Source organism: Chlamydotis macqueenii, chromosome 7 (assembly GCF_036417535.1).
Source record: "Chlamydotis macqueenii isolate bChlMac1 chromosome 7, bChlMac1.mat, whole genome shotgun sequence".
NCBI classification, from domain to species: Eukaryota; Metazoa; Chordata; class Aves; order Otidiformes; family Otididae; genus Chlamydotis; species Chlamydotis macqueenii.
In genome coordinates this window covers 9,811,069-9,833,511 of record NC_141562.1, presented here as the reverse complement: position 1 = coordinate 9,833,511, position 22,443 = coordinate 9,811,069, and the positions used below count along the sequence as shown (strand labels likewise).

Here is a 22,443-nt window from a genome sequence, read left to right as displayed (position 1 = left end):
CTGTTCCTCGAAAGCCGGGAGCCCCAGCCGCCCTGCCCGAGCCGGGCTGTCACGTCTCCAGAAGCGGGATTTCTGGGAGACCTCCACCTCCGGGCGAGGGTGGGCTCCGGCCCCAAGCGACGCCTGACACTCGGGGCTGGCGAGGCCGGGACAGGGGCCGCGACGCCCCGGCTCCGCTGCACGGGGAGACAAGGAGCCGCCTCCTCCTCCAAAGAGGCCACGACGGCGCCCGGGAGCCCGGAACCGGCCCGCCGGGCTCCCGCCGCCCCAGGGCCGCGGCCAGCGCCCGACCGGCCAGCGGACGCCTCTCAGCGGCGCCGGAGGGGCTGACAGGAGGGTCCCCGGCCCGGCCGGGCACGGCGGGCCGGGGACACGTCCCCCTCCCCTCCCGGGCCGGTCCGCCGCCCCGGCACCCGCCGTCGCCTCTCCCCGCCCTCACCTTGGAGCATGGCCTCCAGTTTCTTCCTGTCCACCCGGAATCGCTCCTCGCCCCACTCGGGGCTGTGCAGGGGCCGCGGCGGGCCGGCCGAGTCCTCCTCGGAGCCGGGCACGGGGGAGTCGGTGCTGCGCTCGCTGTTGGAGCCCGGGTCGGAGAGCGGCTGCTGCAGGTACCCGCTCAGCGGGTCGCACTGAGCCGCCATGGCGCTGCCGGGCGGACCCCGCCGCCGCTCCGAGCCCCACTCGGCCGCCTCCCCGCGGGACGCTATCTGCCCCCACAGCCGCCCCCCTGCCTCATCCCAGCCGCCGCCTGCCAGAGTCCCGGCCCCGGCGCCGCCGCCTGCGCCCGCCTCTGCCTCCGGCTCCCCGCCGAGTGTGCGCGGCCCCGGGCCGGCGGTGGCCTCCGCGGCTCGGCGGCGCCCCCAGCCCGCCCGCAGCCCGCACAACATCTCCGCCTCCATTGGGCCGCCGCCGGCCCGCCGGGGAGGGGCCGGGGATATCCCCGGCGGCCGCCCGGGAGAAGGGGGCGGTGGCGCGGCGCGGCGGGAGGAGAGAGGGGAGGGAAAGGGGAGGGGAGAGGAGAGGCCGCCCCCAACGGCAACGCCTCCGCCCGCGGGCCGGCCCGGGCCGGGGACCCTGACAGCGGGGCTATGGGGGTGCCACCGCCGCCCTGCCCCCGGGCGCAGGCCCCGCCGTGAGGTGAGCGGTTGCCCGGAGCAGGGCGTGGGGTGCCGGGCTGCCCGCCGCCCCCCTCGGGCCTCCTGCCCCCGCCGCCTGACGGAGGGTCGGCAGCCATCGTGCGGTACCGAGCGAGGGACGCGACAGGCCGGGCGGCGGCCCAGCAAAATGGGCTCTGAACAATACCCCCGCCTAAAACCGATCCCCCTCCCCTGCAACGTGCCCGTGTGCGCAGGAGAAACAATGCTGTTCGCTTGGCGGGGCTGACAGATCTCGTGGTGGAGAAGGCCCTGGCTCGGCGGTTCTTCCGCACGACGCCTCGGAGAGCCGAGGTGCCCTGAGCTGCCGCACTGGATTTTGCCATGGCGCAACTGGTATCGCTTCACAAACGGTGTAAGCCCAAAGCATGCGCTGGTGTAGAGCAGCCAGCCACACTGGTCCGGTTGCAGCGGTGTTGTTTCCCTGTCCCTGCAGCCGGACACACTGCCTGGGAGGCCGATTGCTGCCCAAACCACGTAGGCGAGGGTGAGGCATGCACACCCCTATCTGAGCCTCTCCGGTGCCAGCCGGCTCATTTCTCCTGAATCTGAGAAATCCTTTCTGACAAAAAAAAAAAGTTAGGCTGCACATCACCTATTCCAACCAAAGCTTCCTGTTTCAATGATTCACCGTTTTCCAGTGAAAAAGCAGCCTGCTACAAGACATTCCGGCAGCGCAGTGCCTGGAATCCCACAAGGTATCCCACCCTGAGAGCATCACACCTCACCTGCAGCACTGCCGATGCATCTGCGTATTTACTACAGCGGTCATAATTACCGGGATGTGGTATGCACGCTGGAAAGCAATACAAAAATGACAGCTGGCTTAGATGATGGTTACTCATCTCATAGTTGACACCAGCTTGAAGGACCATACTCCAGGTAGATGGGAACTGTGCTGTGTCCAGTCGCAATATGCAGTCATTTTGTCAGAGGTTGAGATTTTGACTTACTGAGTCTTTACGTATTTCCCTCTTAGAGCTATGACAGTGTGAATTCTACAGCTCCCGTGGTTTCATTTCTACTGAACATCATGTGCATGGAGGGAGGCACTCTTAGTGGAAACATCTAGTATTCAATTGTAGTATTTAATTTTCGTGGTGGTCTCACAGCCTCTGTGGATCCTAGCCGGTAGCTCGGAGGCAACACAATGCTCACAAGATCCTCTGATACTTCCCATGACTGTGGGAAATAAAACAGCTGAAGTCAAAACTAACAGAACAAAATATGAATACGTGTCAGGAAAACAGCACAGTCTCCATTTCTCTTAATAGTTTTCTTGTGGCCTGATAACACTTCAGATGTGCAGGGCAGTCTGAGGACAGACTGAAAGTTTTTTTCTTCTCAGTTCAGAAGTTTACAGTTATTGACTGCCTTTTTTTTTTTTTTCAGATGGGAAAGTGAACATTGTCCATATCAAACCAACCTGAAATTCAGCAAAGTCTGCTGCCTCACCCCAGATCAGCACCAGCTGGAGTTGTCTGTCTTCTAGACACCAGGACTGGTGAGTTACATGATCCAAATGTTCAGAAGTTGAGTGTTGACAGCGCCAATTACAGTCCGCAGCAGGTACAGGTGCTTAGCACCTCTGAGCAAAACAATTATTTGGGTATTTTCCACTCATAAACTACTGAGATTTACAGTCAGAGATTCTCAATGTAGGAGGTCTCTTTCCTTGCATTTTATCAATTCCTGCAATATAGCCACAGAAACCTTCTTTCTCATCAGTTAGCTGTGGTTAAACTCAGCAGTATTTTTTTTTCAGCAGCCATGTAAACAATATAGTAAATCAAAGATCTCTTAAAAAGTAATGATGTACACAGTTTAGTTTTTATTCATTGAAAAGAACCCTTTCATGGTGTGATTTTAGACTGAAAATAAGAAGTAAACTCTTTGATTTCCTCTTTAAATTCATATAAAGGGTCAAAAAAAAGAAAGAGTTCTAGTGATTAGGAGTTATTATTGGTAGTATATATTCAGTAGGGTATTACTTCTGTTGCATAAATGGCTTTTTATTTTTCCAGTGTATTGCAGTGGGAGAATAAAATGTCTGTAACCCAGAAAACTTGAACTAAGTAGAAAACCACATTTTTAATGGCTAAAATAATATTAAGTGTGGATACAATTGGAGAAAATGGGTGGAAGTTGGCAGATAAAAGATTGAATGGCTAGCAAGAACATCGGCTGAAGCTGACTTTGGCATATATCATTTATGTTGGCCATTTTTCTGTGGCCAGTAGCTTGATCAAAGAAAGAAATAACAGGATCTTTCTCATTTTGGCATACCCCATTTATTTTGCTAGACTCTCTCCCTCTTTTTTCATCCTGGTCTCTTTTCCTCACCTCACACACACATAGTATCTGCAAATCTCAGAAAACACATAACTGAATATAAACGTGTTTTATGCTCACACACAACCTATAATGTAAAGTCTGTTGGATAATAGTTGTTGGGGTGGAATACGTCCTATGAATTCAAAGGAGATTAATGAATCGGTTGATCGGTAATAAGTCACATCTCTTTGGGACTGCATAGAACCCCCAGATTTAGAGCGATACAGGATCTCTCCTGTGAAGAGTGAGGGTCTGCCCATGGACCTGTGGACGAGAAGTGACAGTCACCATGCAAAGAGCACCATTAGACGGCTCCGGGTCTGCCTTAGGGCTGCTGCCGAAGTGCGGAGCTGATGGCTGGCTATCTCTGTGCTCCACGAGCGCAAGATGTAGAGGTTCTCTGTAAATGGAAGAGTGCTGCAATGTAACTTACCATTAATACAGCACCATCTGTATTCCAGATCTTGCATTTATTTATTATTCTCTAGTTTATTTATTTCACAACACCATTTTGAAGCAAAGTGTCGTTATATATATTTTTCTGTGGTGGGAGCCATGTGCAAAAAGACCGGCTCAGAAAGCTATGAAGTGAGGGGTGGGGAAAGAGAAGGAGGCATACAGAATCCTTAAAAGTGATCTGTGGTATCTAGAAATGTTGTTCTAGGGAGAATGCTAAATTTTGTTTTAATTGTTCAGGAAAGGTTTATTACTGGTGAAAAGTAATGCTGGGGGTGTTTTGAAAGGCATTATTTATTGCATTCATTTATTTTGAAGAAGAGCCCAGAATCGTTTGACTTTCATGATGTTGTGTCATATTCCCCAAGTAGGCCCCATTAATTCCAATTTCTCAGAATAATGTGATGTGGCCTACTATGTACTCAAGTACCGTGCATTTACGACACACCAGAAAATAAATAAAAGGTCATCCACAGCTGTTATAAAAGCTTTTCCACCTCTAGAAATTCCCAAGATAAATTATTTTTCTAACCATAAGAGCAGAGAGATTCTGAAACCTCTTCTTAGTTATACTGAATCATGGGACCATAAAAAAAGATTGAAAGAGATCTCAAGAGGTCATCTAGTTCAACTCCTAGCTATGCTGAGTTCATTCCTGAGAGATATTTGTTTATCCGCTCCTTTACAATTTCTAATGATGAGGTCTCCATGACCTCTCTGGGAAATTCCTGTGCTTCACTTACCATCGAGCAGTACTTTTTTTCCCTTTAATAAGTAACTTGAATTATTCTTGCTGCAACTTGAAGCCATTACTTCTTGTCCTGTCCAGCACAGACACAAGTAATGGAATATTTCTTCTTTGTACCAACCTTCAACACTTGTGAAGGCTTTTATCAAGCATTGATCAGGCCTTAAGTGTTCTCTTCATTTAGCTAGTCACTCCTAAGTCCTTCAGCCTATTCTCAGAGGTTACGTTTCTTGTTGCTCTCCAACAAACTTTTTCCACAGTAGTCTATATCCTTCTTGGAATACGAAGCACAAAACTGGAGGGCGTCCCCCAGCTGAGGCCTTACCAGTGCTGGACAGAACTGCATGATCTCGTCAGGTGTCTCACAAACTGTACTCCTGCTTATTCATCTCTGTGTCATGCTTACCCTGTTTCTGTGGCGTGATGTTACTAGCTTGTGTTGATGTTCTATAATGCCTAGGTCCTTTTCTGAAAAACTACTGTCTAACTAATTGTTCCTCATCGTGTATTGGTGGTGTTGATTAGTCCTGCTCAGCATGGCCTCCTGGTCTTGTCCCTGCTGAATTTCATCCTGTTTTTCTTATTGTTTTCCTGATGTTTTAACATCTATTTGCACTAATGCTGTACTTGTGCTCTTTTATTTTTTTATGCCTCTGAGAAGCATACTTTCAGTTCCTTCACCCAGATTATCAGTGAAACACGGAACAGATATGGGCCCAGAATAGAATATCAGAGTCCTATTTGACATATCCTTCCATTTTGAATGTAACAATCATAACAATCCTGTGTGGAGATGCTTGTTCACCCATTTTTATGTCTTCGACTGGCAATTTTTGCTATACTTTATGGGAATGTTGCAGGAAACAGGGCTTTAACTCTGCTCAAGTCCTGAAGCACGGCCTCTGCTGCTACTCCCCTATCTGCATAAATTCATGGTTTATCACAGCAGCACATTAGTCTGATAGGGTGTATATAGATCTTCTGTGTATAGATCTTCTTAAGTCACCTGTTCCAGTTACCTGTTCAAATTTATGTGATGCTTTTTTTTTTTTCCCCAGAATATTTGTGGGAGCTGAAGTTAAACTGACTAGGCTAAAATTTCTTCCATCCTTTCCTGCCTTTTTTAAAGACAGTCACTATATTTGACAGTTTTTTAGTACCTCTCCCATCACCAAAGAATTTCAAAGCAAGCCATTAGTGGTTGTGAGAAGGAGCAGAGGGATAAATATAGCCTTAGTGAACCTGACGGAAAACCTGAGGATCTAAAAAAGTCTAGGCTCAAAAGTCTGACTGATCATACACAAGGTGTTAACATTTGGTAATGTTCAATGTGCTGTATAACCTTCTATGTACACTGTTATTTGTTATAGCCATGCGTGTTAAACATCTTAATCTCTGGATAGAGATAGACTTTGTGAACTTTGTCTTTGCTGAAACGTTAGGAGAATTAGAAACAAATGTACGAGACTCAGAAATCCAGGAATTTTCACTCGTGGAAATGGCAGCGGCAATTTCTGGCAAGAGTGCAACCTGTCTCTTTTGGCTCTCAGAAACAAAGTAATAAATTAACATTCTAAATCTAATTAGAAATCAACTATAAAGAAAGATTTACATACTATGAATTAGAAGAAATATATTGATATTGCCTAATTTGTAAGGAAAGAAGTTAATAAATAATAATAAATAATAGCATGAATTCGAGTGTAGTTGGAGATGGCACTATAAAGAACCAAAAGACTGAGAACATGAACATTGCACTGGGAATCAACATGTCCTGTCAGGTAATGTCCTGCATTGCTGTCAAAGGAACTGCATTATTTATCTGTAACTTAGGAAAAGTTGTTTTGTAATGTTTTCAGTAAATTAGAATCTAAATACTAAATCCTGGATTTTGCGACCATATTATTTTCTTACTTAAGAGGAAGAGAGACTGTCTCTCTCTCTCTCTTCTTTAGAAGCTGTTGGAAAAAAGTCTTCCTGGATTGTGGAAAATTATTCCTGTTCTGAAACTCCCCCTTTGCCACTGTAATCTTCACAGGTGATTTTTAGGTATTTCACATTCCTTCTGTTTCACTGAAATGGGTTTGAAGTGGCAGGCAGGAAAGATTGTCTTTATGAAAAGAGGGAGAGGGTATATAAAATAATTTCTGATACAACTTTACCACTCAGGGGAGTTAATCCTTCACTTAAAGACAAATATAAAATTAAACATTTTTCCTCTGTATTCTTAAATAATTAGAAATAAAATGATATATATATGAAAGTGTTTTCTGGAGTCAGATTCCAAATGGATCAACTTTCTTTATTAATAATATTCTGATCATTTTTGTTTTGCTATTACTTGTACATGCAGTATACATTCTTAGCATCCTGCATAGCTGAAACGCTGCATATAACAATGACACATTCTTAAAGATCTATTAATCCATTTGTATTGGCAAATAAAATTTACTAAATTCTTATTATAGTCTTTCAATGAAGAAAAATTCTCCTTTATACTGCACAGACACCCTTGATTACTCAAGACTTTGATATTGTCTAAAATGGCTGGTATAATTCATGCATTTCCACTTCAGTAATAAAGGCTAATAGCTGCTGAGATCAGGCTTTGGTTATCTACCAGAAATCAAACAGAAAAATGTGATTTGAGGAATTATTTTTTTTTTTCTCATACAAGTCTGATACTTGATTGCACTACTAAAAAATTGCTTGCACTTTGTGAGTCACTATTCTGTAAAAAACACCTAGATAGATCTAGCAACTAAAACATGCTTGCTTTTATTCTGCACAACACGATTCATCTGTCAGTCCTCAGTAGCCCCGCTCTCACACTGTCAGGGCTCTGAGAGCACTAATAGGCTTCAATTTCCCTGACCAGCCTCACCTGGGGCCCCACCTACACCCTCTACCCATGGGCCCAGGAGCTCCATTTAAGCTGGGCCCTGAGCATTTGCACCTATATTGAGCTCTACTGGAGCTTGCTCTCTTCTCTTGTCTTTGGCTTGGTTGGATGTTAGACTTGTGGTGTAGGTAGCTGGTTTCTTGTTTTGTCTCTGATGTTGCTGCATGGGTTTCCTGGATGGATCTTGGTAATTTGTTATTGACCTGTGACTTAGACTTGTTACCAGCACCCTCTTCTTCCTGCTCTGTTGGGACAGGGTGAAATTGCACCTGGATTGGTGAGGCACTGTTGTCCTGTGCTCCTGGCTTGTCCTGCCTTGTGGAGCAGCCCAGCCCTTGCTGCTCCCTGGTAGGAACTTCCCTCCTGTTACAGGAATGCCATTTATCAGCTGGCTGTTCTTGGTTTCTGAAAAGGAGCCCAACTCCCAAGTGGGTAAGTGTCAATACTACAAACTTAAGATGTTTCATTGTGGCTGAAACGTTAGAGGTGATGCTAGGGGAGCTATATTGTGTTTTATAGCAGGCTTTTCAGTGACACAGGGTGATATGGACATGGTTTTCTAGGTAGGAGAAAAAAAAGATTCTCATGAGCTGCAATCTGAACTCCAGGCAGCTGTTTCTTCAGTACCCTTTACTCTATGTAGTCACTCATTCCTCCCGTATCAAATTCAACTATTTCAGAATTTCCAATAACTTATTGCCAAGGTAACACTGATGTCAAATTCATGCGGCTATAAGTAGCTGAACAAAATATATGGAGTGAAAAGTCAAAACAAAAAAAAAGAGATTTTTACTTTCCTTTCCCTTTGGAAACTGAATTTTTTAAAAACTTATTTTATGTAAAGTAACTTTTTGACTTGAGCAGACCTGGTATTTCATTGGTTCATAGAACTGCAGGGGGGAAAAAAACCCTACTCTTGAAAAGATGTTCTCTTAGTTTTTTTTCAATTCTATTTCTCTCTTAGTGGCTTTGATGCCTTTGGTTTTGCATGATTCCTGAGGAACTTCTTGTTCTGTTTGCAAAGACAAAATAAATATATGACCTCTGGTAAAGGAAGAGAGACAAAAGGTCCCTGAACTTGAACAGATAACTGGCTGTGAGAGCACAAAACTACTTATGAGAAGACATGCAAGTACTCAGTAAGAGGCAGGGAGACTGCCTCAACATCAGCGCAAGGAAACTGATAGTTGAAATAATCTTTCTCTTGCATAACTTTTTTTCTGCACTGCACCAGAGAAGCTTAGTTTTGCTATAGCAATTCAGAACAGGCAGGGTTCTTAGGAGACAGTGCTTCTCAGTATTTTCTATTCCCAGTTTGTATAGCTGTTGTCTTAAATTCAGCATAATACCTCTCTGAGTTTTAAACATAGGTATGCATAAAGCAGTAGCCAAGCTGTATAAATTGCCTTGTAAGGATGCATGGGAACAGTCCTTTTTCTTTTTTTTTCCCTTTTTCACATATCATACTTTGTTTTATGCTGTGTAATTTGATGATTTTAATATTTGATTTAGCAATGAGAGAGGGGAAGATTTCTTTCTTTTGGGCATGTTGGGCCTACCAAGGGTGAGGAGCTATTTTGTGATTAAATTTTTGGTAGAACTAGTTTTATGTTAATGCACATTAAATGTGAGCCATGACTGGGAAGAGAGTAGCCTTTGTTTTTTCCCATGTGTTTCTGTCTGAGGCAAATGCAGTTATGACTTAAATGGCTGGGGAGGAGGAGGAGCAAGCCTGGCTTTGCAACTATGGCTGGCTCCAGTGGTCCTAGAAATGTGCTCCTTTCCTGTTGGTGCTAGTGGGGAGGTTATTAGAGGCCACAGTACCCTATTTGTCAGTATATTGGCCTTATACAGAGGCAGTTTCAGCCGTCATCCTTTTTTTTTTTTTTTTTTTTTTTTCTGTTCCTTGCCTATGTAACACTTTGGTGAAGCAGACACTTACTGTGGAATACTGTCTGGTATCTTGTATGGAGTTTTTTTTAAAGCCCACTGGCAACAAGAACCATTTCAGTAGTGGTAACAGTCTTGAGCCCAAGTGGTTCAAAGATGGTGCGAACCACTTTGCCTGGTCTCTTCTGGACTTAATGTATTGAGTTGTATCTATCAGGAAATCTGTATTCTCCATCTGTATTTATTTATTAAGAATTGGCATGAGTTCTGTGTGTGATCCCGTAGGAAAATAGATTAAAAACAATTATTCACATTCGGGAGGTCAAAGGCTTCATTTATTGATATTCTTGTTCCTTTTTTTTGTATATTTAACCCTGCCCAGAGTTAAGGAATACCTAGAGGACTACCTGAGCCATCAAAATGCATGAGAAGACTTCACATACTGAAGCATAAAGATTTCTTTTCATTTACTCCTTCAGTCTAAACTGAGGAATAAAGGAATGCAGTGGTACAGCCATGTTTCTAAACACATGGGAAACAGCTAGTCAGCTGCAAGGGCTCTGTCAGAACAGTGGTAGGACGCGGGGCCCAGACCCTCAACAACTTTGAACTTGTATGGCTTCAAAGAAGCTATGCTGACAGATAAGCTTGGATGACTTACATCAGGTGAAAAATCTAATTATTTCAACAAAAAATACCTTAGATAAAACCAATGTAATAGAGCAATTGTTCTAGCACATAGTGGAATTAAAACCAGAAGTGGAAGAGGAGCATTGGCAGTTCCTGCTATCTTAAAGACTGCAGCCAAACCAGCAAAGATTTAAGGAAATGACTCATAGTACTCAGAAGAAAGAAAAACATAGTAATGGCAAGAAAAGCTAGGTTAATGTAACCAAACTGTTGAAGTCAAGTTTACTAGCCCACAGAGGCAGAGACAGGAAGCACTAAAACGACTGAATTACATTCCTAAAACAAGTCTGTAATAGTGTTTTATCAGGTTAGTGGCTGTAAATGGCCAGGAACTTCAGTGGACATGAAGGAATACATTTTCCTCTTGGACATTTTTACACAGATATCTTGGAGTAAATGAATTTACACATGTAGCAGATAAAGATTTGATCAAGATATCTTAGTGTAACAAATACTTTTTGGCAATATTATGATGCATGTTCTTTAGTTTGCCAAATAAATGCCTGACTCTCAATTTGCTAATATGCCAATTTTTAATATCTTACATGGAAAAAAAAAATCCTGTGTTTTGATGATTTCTGGGCTAATGTTTGTATTGCTTTCAAAAAAAAAGGATCCTTTTCAATACCATTACTAGCAAGACTAATTATGTAGGAATGCTTGCTATCTTACTGCATGATTGAGCTACAAATAGTAAAGCCAAAGCTGGGTCTCTACTGTAATGATGAAGATTATATGTAGACATAGAATTCATCTGAAAAATAGCTTAAGCCATAATGTAATATTTATTTCAAAACTCAAATTCATGTAATGGCATTTTTCTGGAACAATTGATATTGCCCTCAGCACAATCTCCAGTGTTACTGTGGCTGCAGTTAGTAGGGTTACCTGGTTGATAGCCATTCTTTTTTTAAAATTATTTTTTTTTGAAGAGCAGTCAGCTGATGATGGGATGGAGGTAGTGGACACAGGTTAGCACACAGTTCTGAACAGATTTTATTTAGAACATGATCACCTTAATGGTGGTCAGATATTGCACAGGGAGAATGTAGGGTTTCAATCCTTGGAGGTACCAGAACTTGACTGGATAAGGCTATGAACAACCTGGTCTAACTGGCACTGCTTGGACTGTGGGACTGGTTTTGACTTCACCTTGATTCAGTCTATGATTCTATTTTCCTCTTCTTTTGTGAAATATACTGAGGGTGTTTTCTGATTTTGCATTTCAAACTGCTAGTTGTTCTTATTCTAGAAATGTAGTCCGGACTGCAGTTTTCTAGTTTACTTATAAGGTTATTATGTGGAACTTTGGTAAAGGCTTATCTTACTATTACTATAAGCTACATCTGCTAGTTGAAACACTGACATATTTTTGACAAATCTGGCTATTCTTTGTCATAATTGCTCAAAAGTAACTTATTAATAATTAGTTCTAGTATCACCACTTTTTCCTGGTTTTGGGTTTGATGCTACACTCTTGTATTTCTTTTGTATGTCTTTATTTCCGGAGAACTGCAGTGTGTGTGTGTTTTGTGTTTTTTTTTTTTTAAAGATGATCCCTGATGTATCACCTGCATGGAGTGAAAATGGCCTTCGGGAAATACAGCATCTCTGCTGTGATAACTGGAGCTGCTTCTTTTCTCTTGGTCTGCACAATGCTTTGATCTCTATAGATGGGGGCATGGGGACAGAGAGAGGTTTGTCATGAAAGCACTGTTTATTGTCTGATGGAGGCAGCAACTAGTCTTTCCCCTACACGTTACAATTGACTGGTATCAAGTAAATAGTCATCTTCTGTAAGGCTCACCATATTCATGTTTTTCTGCTGAGCAATTTTCTGGCAGCAGAAGAGACAGATGTAACTTCCAAAATGCTGAACTGGAGACTGCTGGGATTATTGTCTTTCCGGATTTAGTTGGTGTAGGTGAGTACACTTTTTTTAAAAAAGGATTATCAGGAAACTGATGGAATTAGGCAATCAGTTCAGATTAATTTACAATAGGAATCAAGCACCTTATTTCTTTCTGTGCCCTCTGGAATTGCTTTTTCTACTTGCAGCCTTCTCATGTGGTTTAGTCTTTCTGCAGAGCCACAAACAATATTGGGATTAAATCAAATTTGCTTTTCAAGCACTGTTTGGAGTAGTGACCAGCTAGAACGACTGGTCACAAGTCTCCACGAGCCATACAGGAGGTATAAAGTCACTAATACAAGTAACTTTGCAAATGTATTTTCACATGTACGAGTCAGCCTATATTTTAAGCGCATGCCATAGTGTTTGAACTGGTGCAGCCACCAGAGTAGTTTCAGATATGCAGATATGTCTTCTATAGCAACCTGAGGGGCACTGAGAGGCTTGGATACTTTCAAGGTATGTGACCTGCTGCACTCTGTCACAACTGCTGAAGTAATACTTTACTTCTCTGGATGTATATTGCATGTATGCAGTTATAATAGAGCTATGCATGGATGAAATGCAAAATAATTTAAGTCTTTGATTCCTTTTTAGACCTGGTACATGCACTTTAAAATGAGATGAATCACTAACTTGCCTTGGTTAACCCTAGGGAAAGGCCTTTTAATTATTAACTTAAATAGTTGTGGGAGTTTTGCACATTTTGCCCTGAGAATGTTATGCATTTTATACTAAAATGGGGTGAGTGTGTCTTATCTGACTTTATTGGGATATTTAAGATAAACAAATGTTTTAATATCCAATACAAAACCACTGAGACCATTGAACCAAATGAGTCTGAAGAGGTGCAGCAATGATTGTAACTAACGAGCAGTGCCATTCCACAGAGCCATCATGCACAGGAAAGAGTTGGTGGAGTTAGTGAGGAGCAGAACAACTTCAGAGAGTGATGTGAGAAAGCAGGGAGATGAGGGCTCTCATAAATGAGATGTAATACTGCAATACAAGGGCTTCTGCACAGATGCTGTGTGCTAAATGAAGCTCACTTAACTAATCTGTACCCTTCCTGAACTCATTTTGTGTTACAAATTGGCTAGTGCTGGAGTGGCAAAAGGCATGTGGGTCTTGAGGTGTGAGCAGATGAGGTACATAATTGTTTATATATAGAAACAGTCCAGAAATACAGTACAACAGTCAAATAATCTGCTGGTGGATGTGGTGTTACTGCAGTGACTCTGAACATTGATGTAGAGGGATAGACTTCTTGAATCCCCTTTCAGAGACTAGTAGTCAAGAGTCACCTGTGGTATCCTGCCCCTTGGGAGGGAGGCTGAGCAGGAGTCAGATACCTGTAGTAGGTGCTCTGTGGTACTGCAATATCAATATTTGGCTAATACCATAAAAAATAATGGACACAACTATTCTGAAATAGCTGAAGTTGGTTGATTGCATATACATTACTTGACATTGAGAGGTAGATTATTCTAGACAATATATAATCTTACAAAGAAAGGTCACCACTCACTGTGGTGCTTAAGCTTGCCTTTACATGTACAGATAGGTTCACCAAAAACAATAGGCTTTTTTATGTGACTGAATTTGTGTAAGTGTATTGCTGGAATGGAGTCACATACTTTAAGCTATGGCATGTGAGACAGTGTGCTCCAAGGAGAAAGTACAGTCCCCAATAAAATTAATAGCATGAAAAGGAGGAGATACAAATATGTATTTGGCTGTTGCTATATGCAAGTCAGAGAGCCCTGGTTTGACAAGTGGAGCATATTGTGCAGTGAGGACTAGTGTTTTGGCAGGTGGATTGTTGCTGACTTTAAACTAGGTATTCTGATTCATGGCACAGTCTTCTGAATACTTTTTCCACATTTAAGTAGGAAAAAAAGTGTATAAGGATGCTTAGGAAAACCTATTGACTGCTAATATTTATTCTAGTGGTGAGGAAGCATTGCCAGTTAGATACTATTAACATTCTGGTGAAAACTTGGGTTTTTTGTTTTTTTTTTTTTTTTTTTTGCATCATGGAGCTGATAAAACAATAGCTAATCATTGAAAAACCTCCATGTGCTCAGACCAGATTAAGTTTCACAAGCAACATTCCTGTGTCTTACAAATGAGCTGCCATGGCACTGTGATTCCTGAGCTATGAGAAAATGTTTTCTTTAGTTTACAGGTGGGTTAATATTGGAAATTCCTATGAACAGTGCCAGATATTATTTGCTCTGATAAGGAACAACAGTTTAGTTTTAATCTTGTGTTTGGGAGGACTACATCAGTCATATACACTCAGATAACATGGAGGTAGCCGATTTCAGAATGAACTTGAGGTTTTTTGAATCTTCCTACTGTAGTTAAAGATTAGGCAGGTAAAAATGTGGTTTTTTTTTTTTTACCTCCTTGCTTTTTTTTTTTCTTCCTAATGACACATTAATTAGACCAGAGTTGTGTTTTAAAAAAAAAAACCTATTTTTTTTACTCTTAAAGCCAATACAATAAGGGGTTAGTTATATTGGTGATCATGAGTTTCATGAAAGTGAAAACTGAGCCATTATGCAAAGATCACATTTCTAGACTCTTGAATAAAACATCTTTTGTACATGCAATTATTCTTATGTTTAGTCTGTTTTAAGTATTTGGGGATCACTTTCCATGAATTTCGTTTACTTTGGTTGGAATGGACCATTCTCCATCATGATCAGCATGTCTGGCTGGAAATCTTGAGGAAGATGAGGAGGCTCTCAGGCTTTTTTTTTTTCCTCTTGCTTCACCAGTGCCATGACTTGCTTCAGGATTTTTTCCTCAGCAAGTGGCCCATTCGGGATGTTCACACAGAATTTAGGCTGTACTCCCACCAGGGCCAAGCCAGATGTCTATAGTGTAGTGAGTGAGTTCTGCTCTGGTAAGGATTGCACAACTTGACCCAAGAGGACCTATGTCTAAGAAGTGACTGCAGGACTGTGACTGATCAGAAGGCAAGCACTTCAGTAATTGGCTTGCCTATGGATAATTGTCATTTAATAAGTTTTGCTACCACCCATGGTTAAACCTTAGAACAGTTGTGGTAGTTGGAAATTAAACAAAAAGGGCCGAAGCAGTGGCTTTCAGTGTGCTGAATTAAAATGTAAATGGAGCACTAAGTGACCTGTGGACCTTTATCTTCCTTGCAGGATGAATGTGTGGTTAAAACAAATGTTAACCTAGAAAAATACTTAATGAAGAATATACTGTCATTGACCTGGATTGACACACTGGCATAGTACAGTGGGAATAATTCTGCACAGTTAATATAGCTCTTAAGATGATGTAATAAATTTTACAGTATGAATATGAAATATTTAGTTTACAAATGTGTTCCTTATGTTTTTTTTTCCTTAGTGGTTCTCTGCAGTCTGGTTCATTGTTGTGAATATATCATTATTTCTCCATCTCACTGTAAAGTAGAATGCCTAGAGATTCTTTGGGTAAGGCATCGTATGAAAACACACTGTCTGCAGAGTCCAAATCTAAGTACTCCTGTGAGTAAGAACTGTGACTGGATGCAGTTGATTAGTCAGATGTATCGGTAATGCGGACAATGTACCAGTGCTCTGACTGTTGATTGTAGCCTAGTATTTATCCAGCACTACAAGGATGTTGCTTTAAAAAGCAATCTGCAATTAATAATTTAAAAAAAAAAATTGAAGATGATTTGGTACATTTTTGTGATCTTATGTAAGAGACATGTTTGTTTTTTCCACTCTGACAAATGAAATAAATAAGGAGTTTTCAGTAATGCTGGAAAATAAATGTACCTCTAATAGTTTATGATGGCTTAAAATCAGTTTGGTAGAATGCCTAAAAATTTCTGCTTCCTGTTGAAAGCACATTCAGCACACTGGGACACGTTTGTCTGGATGTGGTATGTAGAAGGTCTAGTTCTTTTTTTATTTACACTAAACTTTCAGTGATTTCTGTTAGTTCAAGCCACATACACCCACACAGCTATGGTTACTTGGAATTTGTCTTGACTGGAATATATCAGGAGTAATTGGGTTGGTATGCCATCTTTTGTTGATAATTGGAAACTCTTGGATCTGACACAAGAAGTTAACAAATTCCCTGTACTTTGCCATATGTTTTAGAAGTTCTAGCAACAGCAATTTTCAGGTCATTTGTCTAGCTGGAATTTGAGAAGAAACATATGGCTACTGCTTATGTCTTGCCTTACAATTCTTAAGAGTATTATTTCATAAACAGAAAAGAGCTCATTAGCTGGTAAATTATTCATAGACCTAGCTGGAATTGTACCAGATATGCACAGGGACTCTTGAAAGGGTCTTTTTTAATAGCCTACATTTGGAATTGTCTGGGCAGAGATATATTTCTCTTTTCAGTAAGATAAATAAAACACTACAAAGTGATTCATCTCAGTTATGAGATGGCAATTGTATGGCAATTTGACATTAGAAACTTCTCGTGTGTGATTATGAGTAGGAAAAAAAAACTTGCTAATAAAGAAATCATGGATTTAGCTGTAACTTGCATTTTGATGAGCTGTGTAAAGCTACCTCTTCTAGTCAAGTAATTAAAGTGCTCGTACGCATAACAGAGATGACTTTTTTTTAAATTTAGTGGCTACATCTGCTTTAAGACTATTCCAGATTTCAGTTCCTGGTCTTTCGTATGAAGGATAAAATACTCTCTGGTGCCACCTAATGGTAAAATTATTCAGTTACTTTAAAGTGAAAATAAACAATGGGCACCCACCACGTTTATTATTGCACTTAGGTCCATCAGGATCAGTGCTGTGGCCTGAATATACATATAGTAAAAAAAAATGGGTCCTGACTCAATTGCTTCCAGTCAAAACATTTCACTGTTAGAGGAAAAAGTACAGTAAACCCTATCCTACTTCCTTTAACTGTTTTAACTGAACTGTTTTCTAAAAGGTTTGGATACAAGCCTGAACCAAACCATCCAGAACTTAAAGCTGCATTCTGAAAATAACCCACAATTTTGTTTAAGGCCAAATGAAAAACTCAATATGCTGTTCACCCTTATTCTATTGGGAATAGAAAATTCAAACAGGGATTCCAGGTTTGTACCTTAATGTTTTTTTTTTTTTTCTGTGTTCTTGCCCCAGTGCTGGAATTTGCTGGTCTTGTGTGACTTCTAGCAAGCAGGAAGATAGCTCTCTGAAGTTGGAAAACATAGTATGGATGCATGGCAATAATGCCACTCACTTTGCACCATCTTGATAGCCTCTGAGCGTTTCAGAGCAGTTGTGCTATCTGCACAGGTGGTGAATGTACTCAGCATGGCAGACAGTGTGCTGAAGGATGTGCAAAGGTCCCCCCTGCAGCAGGTGAGGGATAGTACAAGGTGAAAGAGGCTGCAAGTCAAAACAGATCCAGAAACTCTACAGAGTGTGGTTGGACACTCAGAGGAGGTCAGGTTCTTGTAGATGGTTTATAGCCTGGAAGCCTGTCTCCTTACCTGCCCCAAGTAACACTTAAGAGACCTCAATCTCCTCCTTTCTGCATGAAGGCTGTAGGTAATTCTTTATAGTTTCTTTCCTCTCATGCACTTAAGATTTGGTCTTTCCATTATTTTTGTTATTCCATTTGCTTACCTTGAAATACACTTGAGCAGTGGAGCATGAGCATGCTTATCGTTTTAACACTGGATGTCTTTGTGCTTTGCTTTTCATACTTATCATGGGGAGTGGGTGGGAAACTTTTATTATGGAGAGGGGAGGTAACTTCCTGTTCTAAATGAAGTTAAAATATATGTGAATATTTTGCTGAAGTCTGTAGAGACAGGAACTGCAGTGAGACAATAATAGAAGTAATTCTTTATCCTTGTAAGAAGCTAGTGGGAGGGACAATATAGCCAAAGGATGTTGCAAAAGAACTACTTAAGTGAATTATTTCTCAATCCTCTGGAAAAGAATGTTCGGTATGTTTTGACTGATCAATTCTGCTATCACACATTTTCTGAATACCTGGTTAAGATAGAATTAATAGAGTTGAGGCAAATAAACAGCAATACCCTAGAAATGAGGAACAGTTTTATCCAAATAGCTAAAATATTAGGTTTGCTGCCAATTTCTGAGACTCAAAAGGCTATTAAATAATGTAATGGTCAGTTCAGACTAGAGTAATGGACAATTACAGTGCCCAGCACAACGTGAGCTGCTGCTGACTTTTCCAATGTCTTGTTTTGAACTATAGACTTACAGGTGTTTTGCATGTTCTGAAACACCTTCCGATTCCATCTGAGTCCTTTATTCAAGAGTAACTACCTTGCAAAGAAACTATTTCCATTAATAGGAGTTCTAATATTGCTTTTAGAGAAGTTTAATTTCAAAGTAAAACTGTCTGCTTTTTAACAATAGGATAGTTGTATTTTGGGGTTAGAAGTGACTAATGAAATTCTATTCTGGGATTCAAAACAAAATCACCTTGCATCTTTCTCCCAGGTACTCTAGAAAGTTGAGCATCAGCATCAGTACATGTGATTAACATGAATAAAGTAGTTGCTATAAAAGTAGCATTTTTCCTTTGCATAAGCATGACTGGGGAGGAAAATATTATGGGCCAAATTGTTTGCAGATGTAACTGTTGTGGTTTCATTGAGTTATGGATAGATTTTAAAAGACTTGGTCTCAACAGGAGATAATATATGCAAAGCACTTCTGATGGACTAGCCAATTTGTGGGTTCTCAGTCTGAGCTGAGAAACTGGCACTGTGTGCTTTGTGGAAATCTGGCTTCCACAGGACAAAACCAGAGGTTTTGGCCCACTTAAGAAACTAACTGCCTGAATACAAATCTTTGGGTTTTTTTTCTTAGCTCAACCCAATAACAAAATTGTTGCCTTCTTTGAGCTGTAGATAAAGACAGGAATCCTTCTCTGTGGGTGGATTGTTGTTGTCCTCAAAGGCACTGGTCACTGACAGTAGTGCTTAATATTGGTTCCCTCTTTGGTTAAGATTCTTAAATATAAAAAAAAAAAGCCAAAGAATTTTTCAACTTAAAACTTTCCACCAAATACAATAAGCATTCTGAGACGTCATGATTGTCACTGTAAGGAAACTGGTCTTGCTTTTATGGTCCTCCAGGAGTCTGCAGCTGGCAATCAACAGTCATGGGTACTGTCAACTCCAAATGCTTAACCATGAAACTGGCCCCAAGTCGTGACACTGAGATACTGTTAAGCCATGTAGTTCATGCATGCAATTACTTTCTATGTATCAAGAATGGGAAAGGGTGAAGGAAGGAATGAACTCCCCAGTTAGAGTTCAGTGGGTGAAGCATTAGGAGATGAACCCTTGGCACCACTGCAATGAGTAGCAATAGTTCTGCTTGTCTCACACCACTGTTATCATAATATTGCAAGCATCCTGGAAACACAGTGAGAGCCAGCAATGCTGTGCATGTTGTTGGCAGGTAGCTTTGTTAATTCCTGAAATTATGGGGAACTCAACTTTGACCCATCCACTCTCCTCAGTCTCCTTAGTACTTTTTTTCATTTCTGAAACATCTGAGTTGTGTTTTATGGCAATTTTTTTCTAGTCCCTGCTCACGGTGAACTTATTGCAAGACAAGCTCAATGGGATTTGAAAGCATGGATTTGTTAAGGAATCTTGAGTGAGTGGAGAGAGCTTTAGTTCCCTTCCTTAGTAGTGGCTAAAGCATGGATGACTTGATATCTCTAGATACCACTGTGCAACTCCATATAAAGTTGTTTGGAGCATGGGTTTTATGAAAATGAAGATAAGTGCAGGAGGAGGCCTTACAGATTCCTACCTGTACATCTTACAGATGTACTTAGTATATCATAATGTTGTCAGTAATTTGCATGCAGAAATGTTGACTTTAAATAATTTTCCAACCAGATGGCACTCATTCTCAACAGCCTCGAATCCTCCTTACCTCATTAGTGAGGCCTAGGAAGCCAGTCAGGTTGCTAGCTGTGCTTCTTAGCCATTTCTCAGCTGTAGCTGTGAGACTGTCCCGTGGGACGTGACAGGAAAGTTGCCTTTCTGCACTCCTCTGAGAGATACACTCAAATAGCCAACCGAAAACTTCATAGTTATTATGTCTGTGCCTTAGAAGAGACAGATCATGCCCAAAGCTCTTAGTGGGTTTAACTTGTTTAAAGCCATCGCCAGGCTCCTTGTGCCTCCACAGAAAGTATGGGAGCCCACACTGGTACCTTCTATCTTTAAGTTCCATGTTTTTCTCAACAATGGTACCACCTCAGCTGTGCTATGTAGTACCTTACTGAGTATTGCCAGGCTGGTTTTGACCTGTGCCTCCCAGAAGGAAGTGGAAAGCAGAAGAGATAGACTTTGCCTATTTGCTTCAAGTCCCTGTTGTGGTTTTGTGGGTTTTCATGTAGCTGATCTGTAAGATATGAAATCCAGCTCCTGCAGCACACTGTCTTAAGTGTGCCATGTGTGGTTATGTTCAGAGTCCTCTAAAGGAGACTCAGAGATTGAGTATTTCCTTGGAGTTATGGTCTTGGTACAAACAACATGCTGCATGCAGAGTTCTCCTATTTGTGTGAGTCACAAGCTACAGGAATACTGGGGGCTTAGTGGGTTGTGTGCTGCGCTGAATCTAAGTCAGAAATGAATCAGTAGCAAAGCTCAATCAAGCACAGTCTTCCTTCTGCTGGAAAGAGAATGAAAATGTGATGGGTATCACAGTTACCACTGTGGTGCTGGTGCTTGGAAAGTGCTGCAGGAAGGGCCAGGATGGATGTATCCCACTGGCAGCCTTGATGAGGGCTCCTGCAGAGCCCTGCTGAAAATGAATCTTGTTCTAGGGAAAACTCTACCCAGGCAAAGAGGCTTTCTGAGCAGCAGGCAACTTGGAAAAATGGGAGCTGGATGTAAAATGTGGATTCAGGCTGGGCCTTTCCTTTCCTTAGAAGCTTTTAACAAACTCAAATTTTACCTCATTACTTTCAGATTCTTCATGCTTTTCTTCTACTCCCACCCTGGCCTCTGAAGTTCTTCTTTACTGCAGGGTTCTGCTTTCAGAGCAAATTACCATAGAAGTCGGACACAACCCTTTTAAACTGAGCTCCCAGGTCACCTTCTCAGAACCACTCCTGTGTCACTGGTACCAATATCTGCAAAAAGAAACAGCACTCTGGTGCTTACCTCCTTGGTCTACTCTGCTGTCAGCCAAGGACAGATGATCCTTGTTCAAATGCTTTCATGAGTCTGAGGTAGAGGAGCAGCATTGCAGAGAATGTTCCTCAGAGCAAAAACAGTATAGGACAGGGTCTACAGTTCCCTAGGGATGGCTCTTAGTCCCTGTAAGTGAATCCTCAGTCCCTTGGAGAGGCCACAAAATCAGTGACCAAAATCCCTGAAGAAGAAATCGCTGACAAACTGGAGTCTGCCCATGTCCCAGAGTATTGGTGGGCTATCCAGCTCTGGTGGGAGGTAAGTCGCTGCTAAGTGTTGTCAGTGAGACAGGGGAGTCACGTCCCAGAGAACCTCCTTCAGTGCAAGGGCACTACAGGAGGAGATGCAGAGTTGTTGGGGATGCCTGGGATCACAACTTGCTGAGTAGAATATGTCTGAACTGGAACTCCTCACTTGAACCTCATCACTGTGACTGTCCTTGGCACTCCTGTGTTTCTGTTTGATGGGAGCTTTGTGCTCTTTGGTGATGGCAGTCTTGAACCTCTCAGAGGCACTGGGAACACTGGTGTTACAGTCCTTCCAAGTAACTGCCTGTCACTTTTTATTCCTTGGCTGTCACTTTTTATGCCCTTTAATTTTAAACAAAAAAAAAACCAAACCCAAACTTGGAGCGCTTGAAAGACTAAAAGAAAAAAATGTAAGTTTCTGGGGTTCTTTTCTATCTATTCTGCCTTAATCTTATCAGCAAGATGCTTGGCTTGTTAAATTCATGGAACCATTTGCTCCTGACAAGCCTTACCAAGTAAACTCTTTCTGCTTCTCGCACAGCCTGACACTGCCCTCTCCTGCTCACCGGCCTGGCAGCAGCACAGGGTTTCAGTGCTGCCCGGGATGCTCAGCTGTCGCTGGGCAGCGTAGGCTGCCGGAGCCACAGCACTCATCCCAGCACCGGTTACCCCAGTATCCTCTGGGCTCATCCTTCGGTTCCACTGTGTTTCTTTGCAGAAGAAGGCAATGCAGGAGTGTGACATACTTACTGTTTGCCTCTTCTAGTCAATTTAGCTGCTTTGTGCAATGCTGTTTCTTAATATTCCTTGTCAGCCTTGCCTGGGAAATACCTGTTGTGCAAGAGAGGCACGTTCACCTGTCTGTGCCTTGTTATGCTGTTGGTTTCTCAATCCAGCCTGTGCAGAATTGG

General features: G+C 42.0%; 1 protein-coding gene across 1 annotated transcript in view; it reads right to left on the bottom strand.

Annotated features, from left to right (window-relative positions):
• BICC1 (BicC family RNA binding protein 1) overlaps window positions 1-899 on the bottom strand; it is a 106,275-nt gene extending 105,376 nt beyond the window's left edge. The window contains exon 1 of the mRNA XM_086752636.1: window positions 440-899. Coding sequence (XP_086608762.1) covers window positions 440-899 — 460 coding nt within the window. The remainder of the gene's footprint in view (window positions 1-439) is intronic.
• Between the last annotated feature and the right edge of the window lie 21,544 nt (window positions 900-22,443).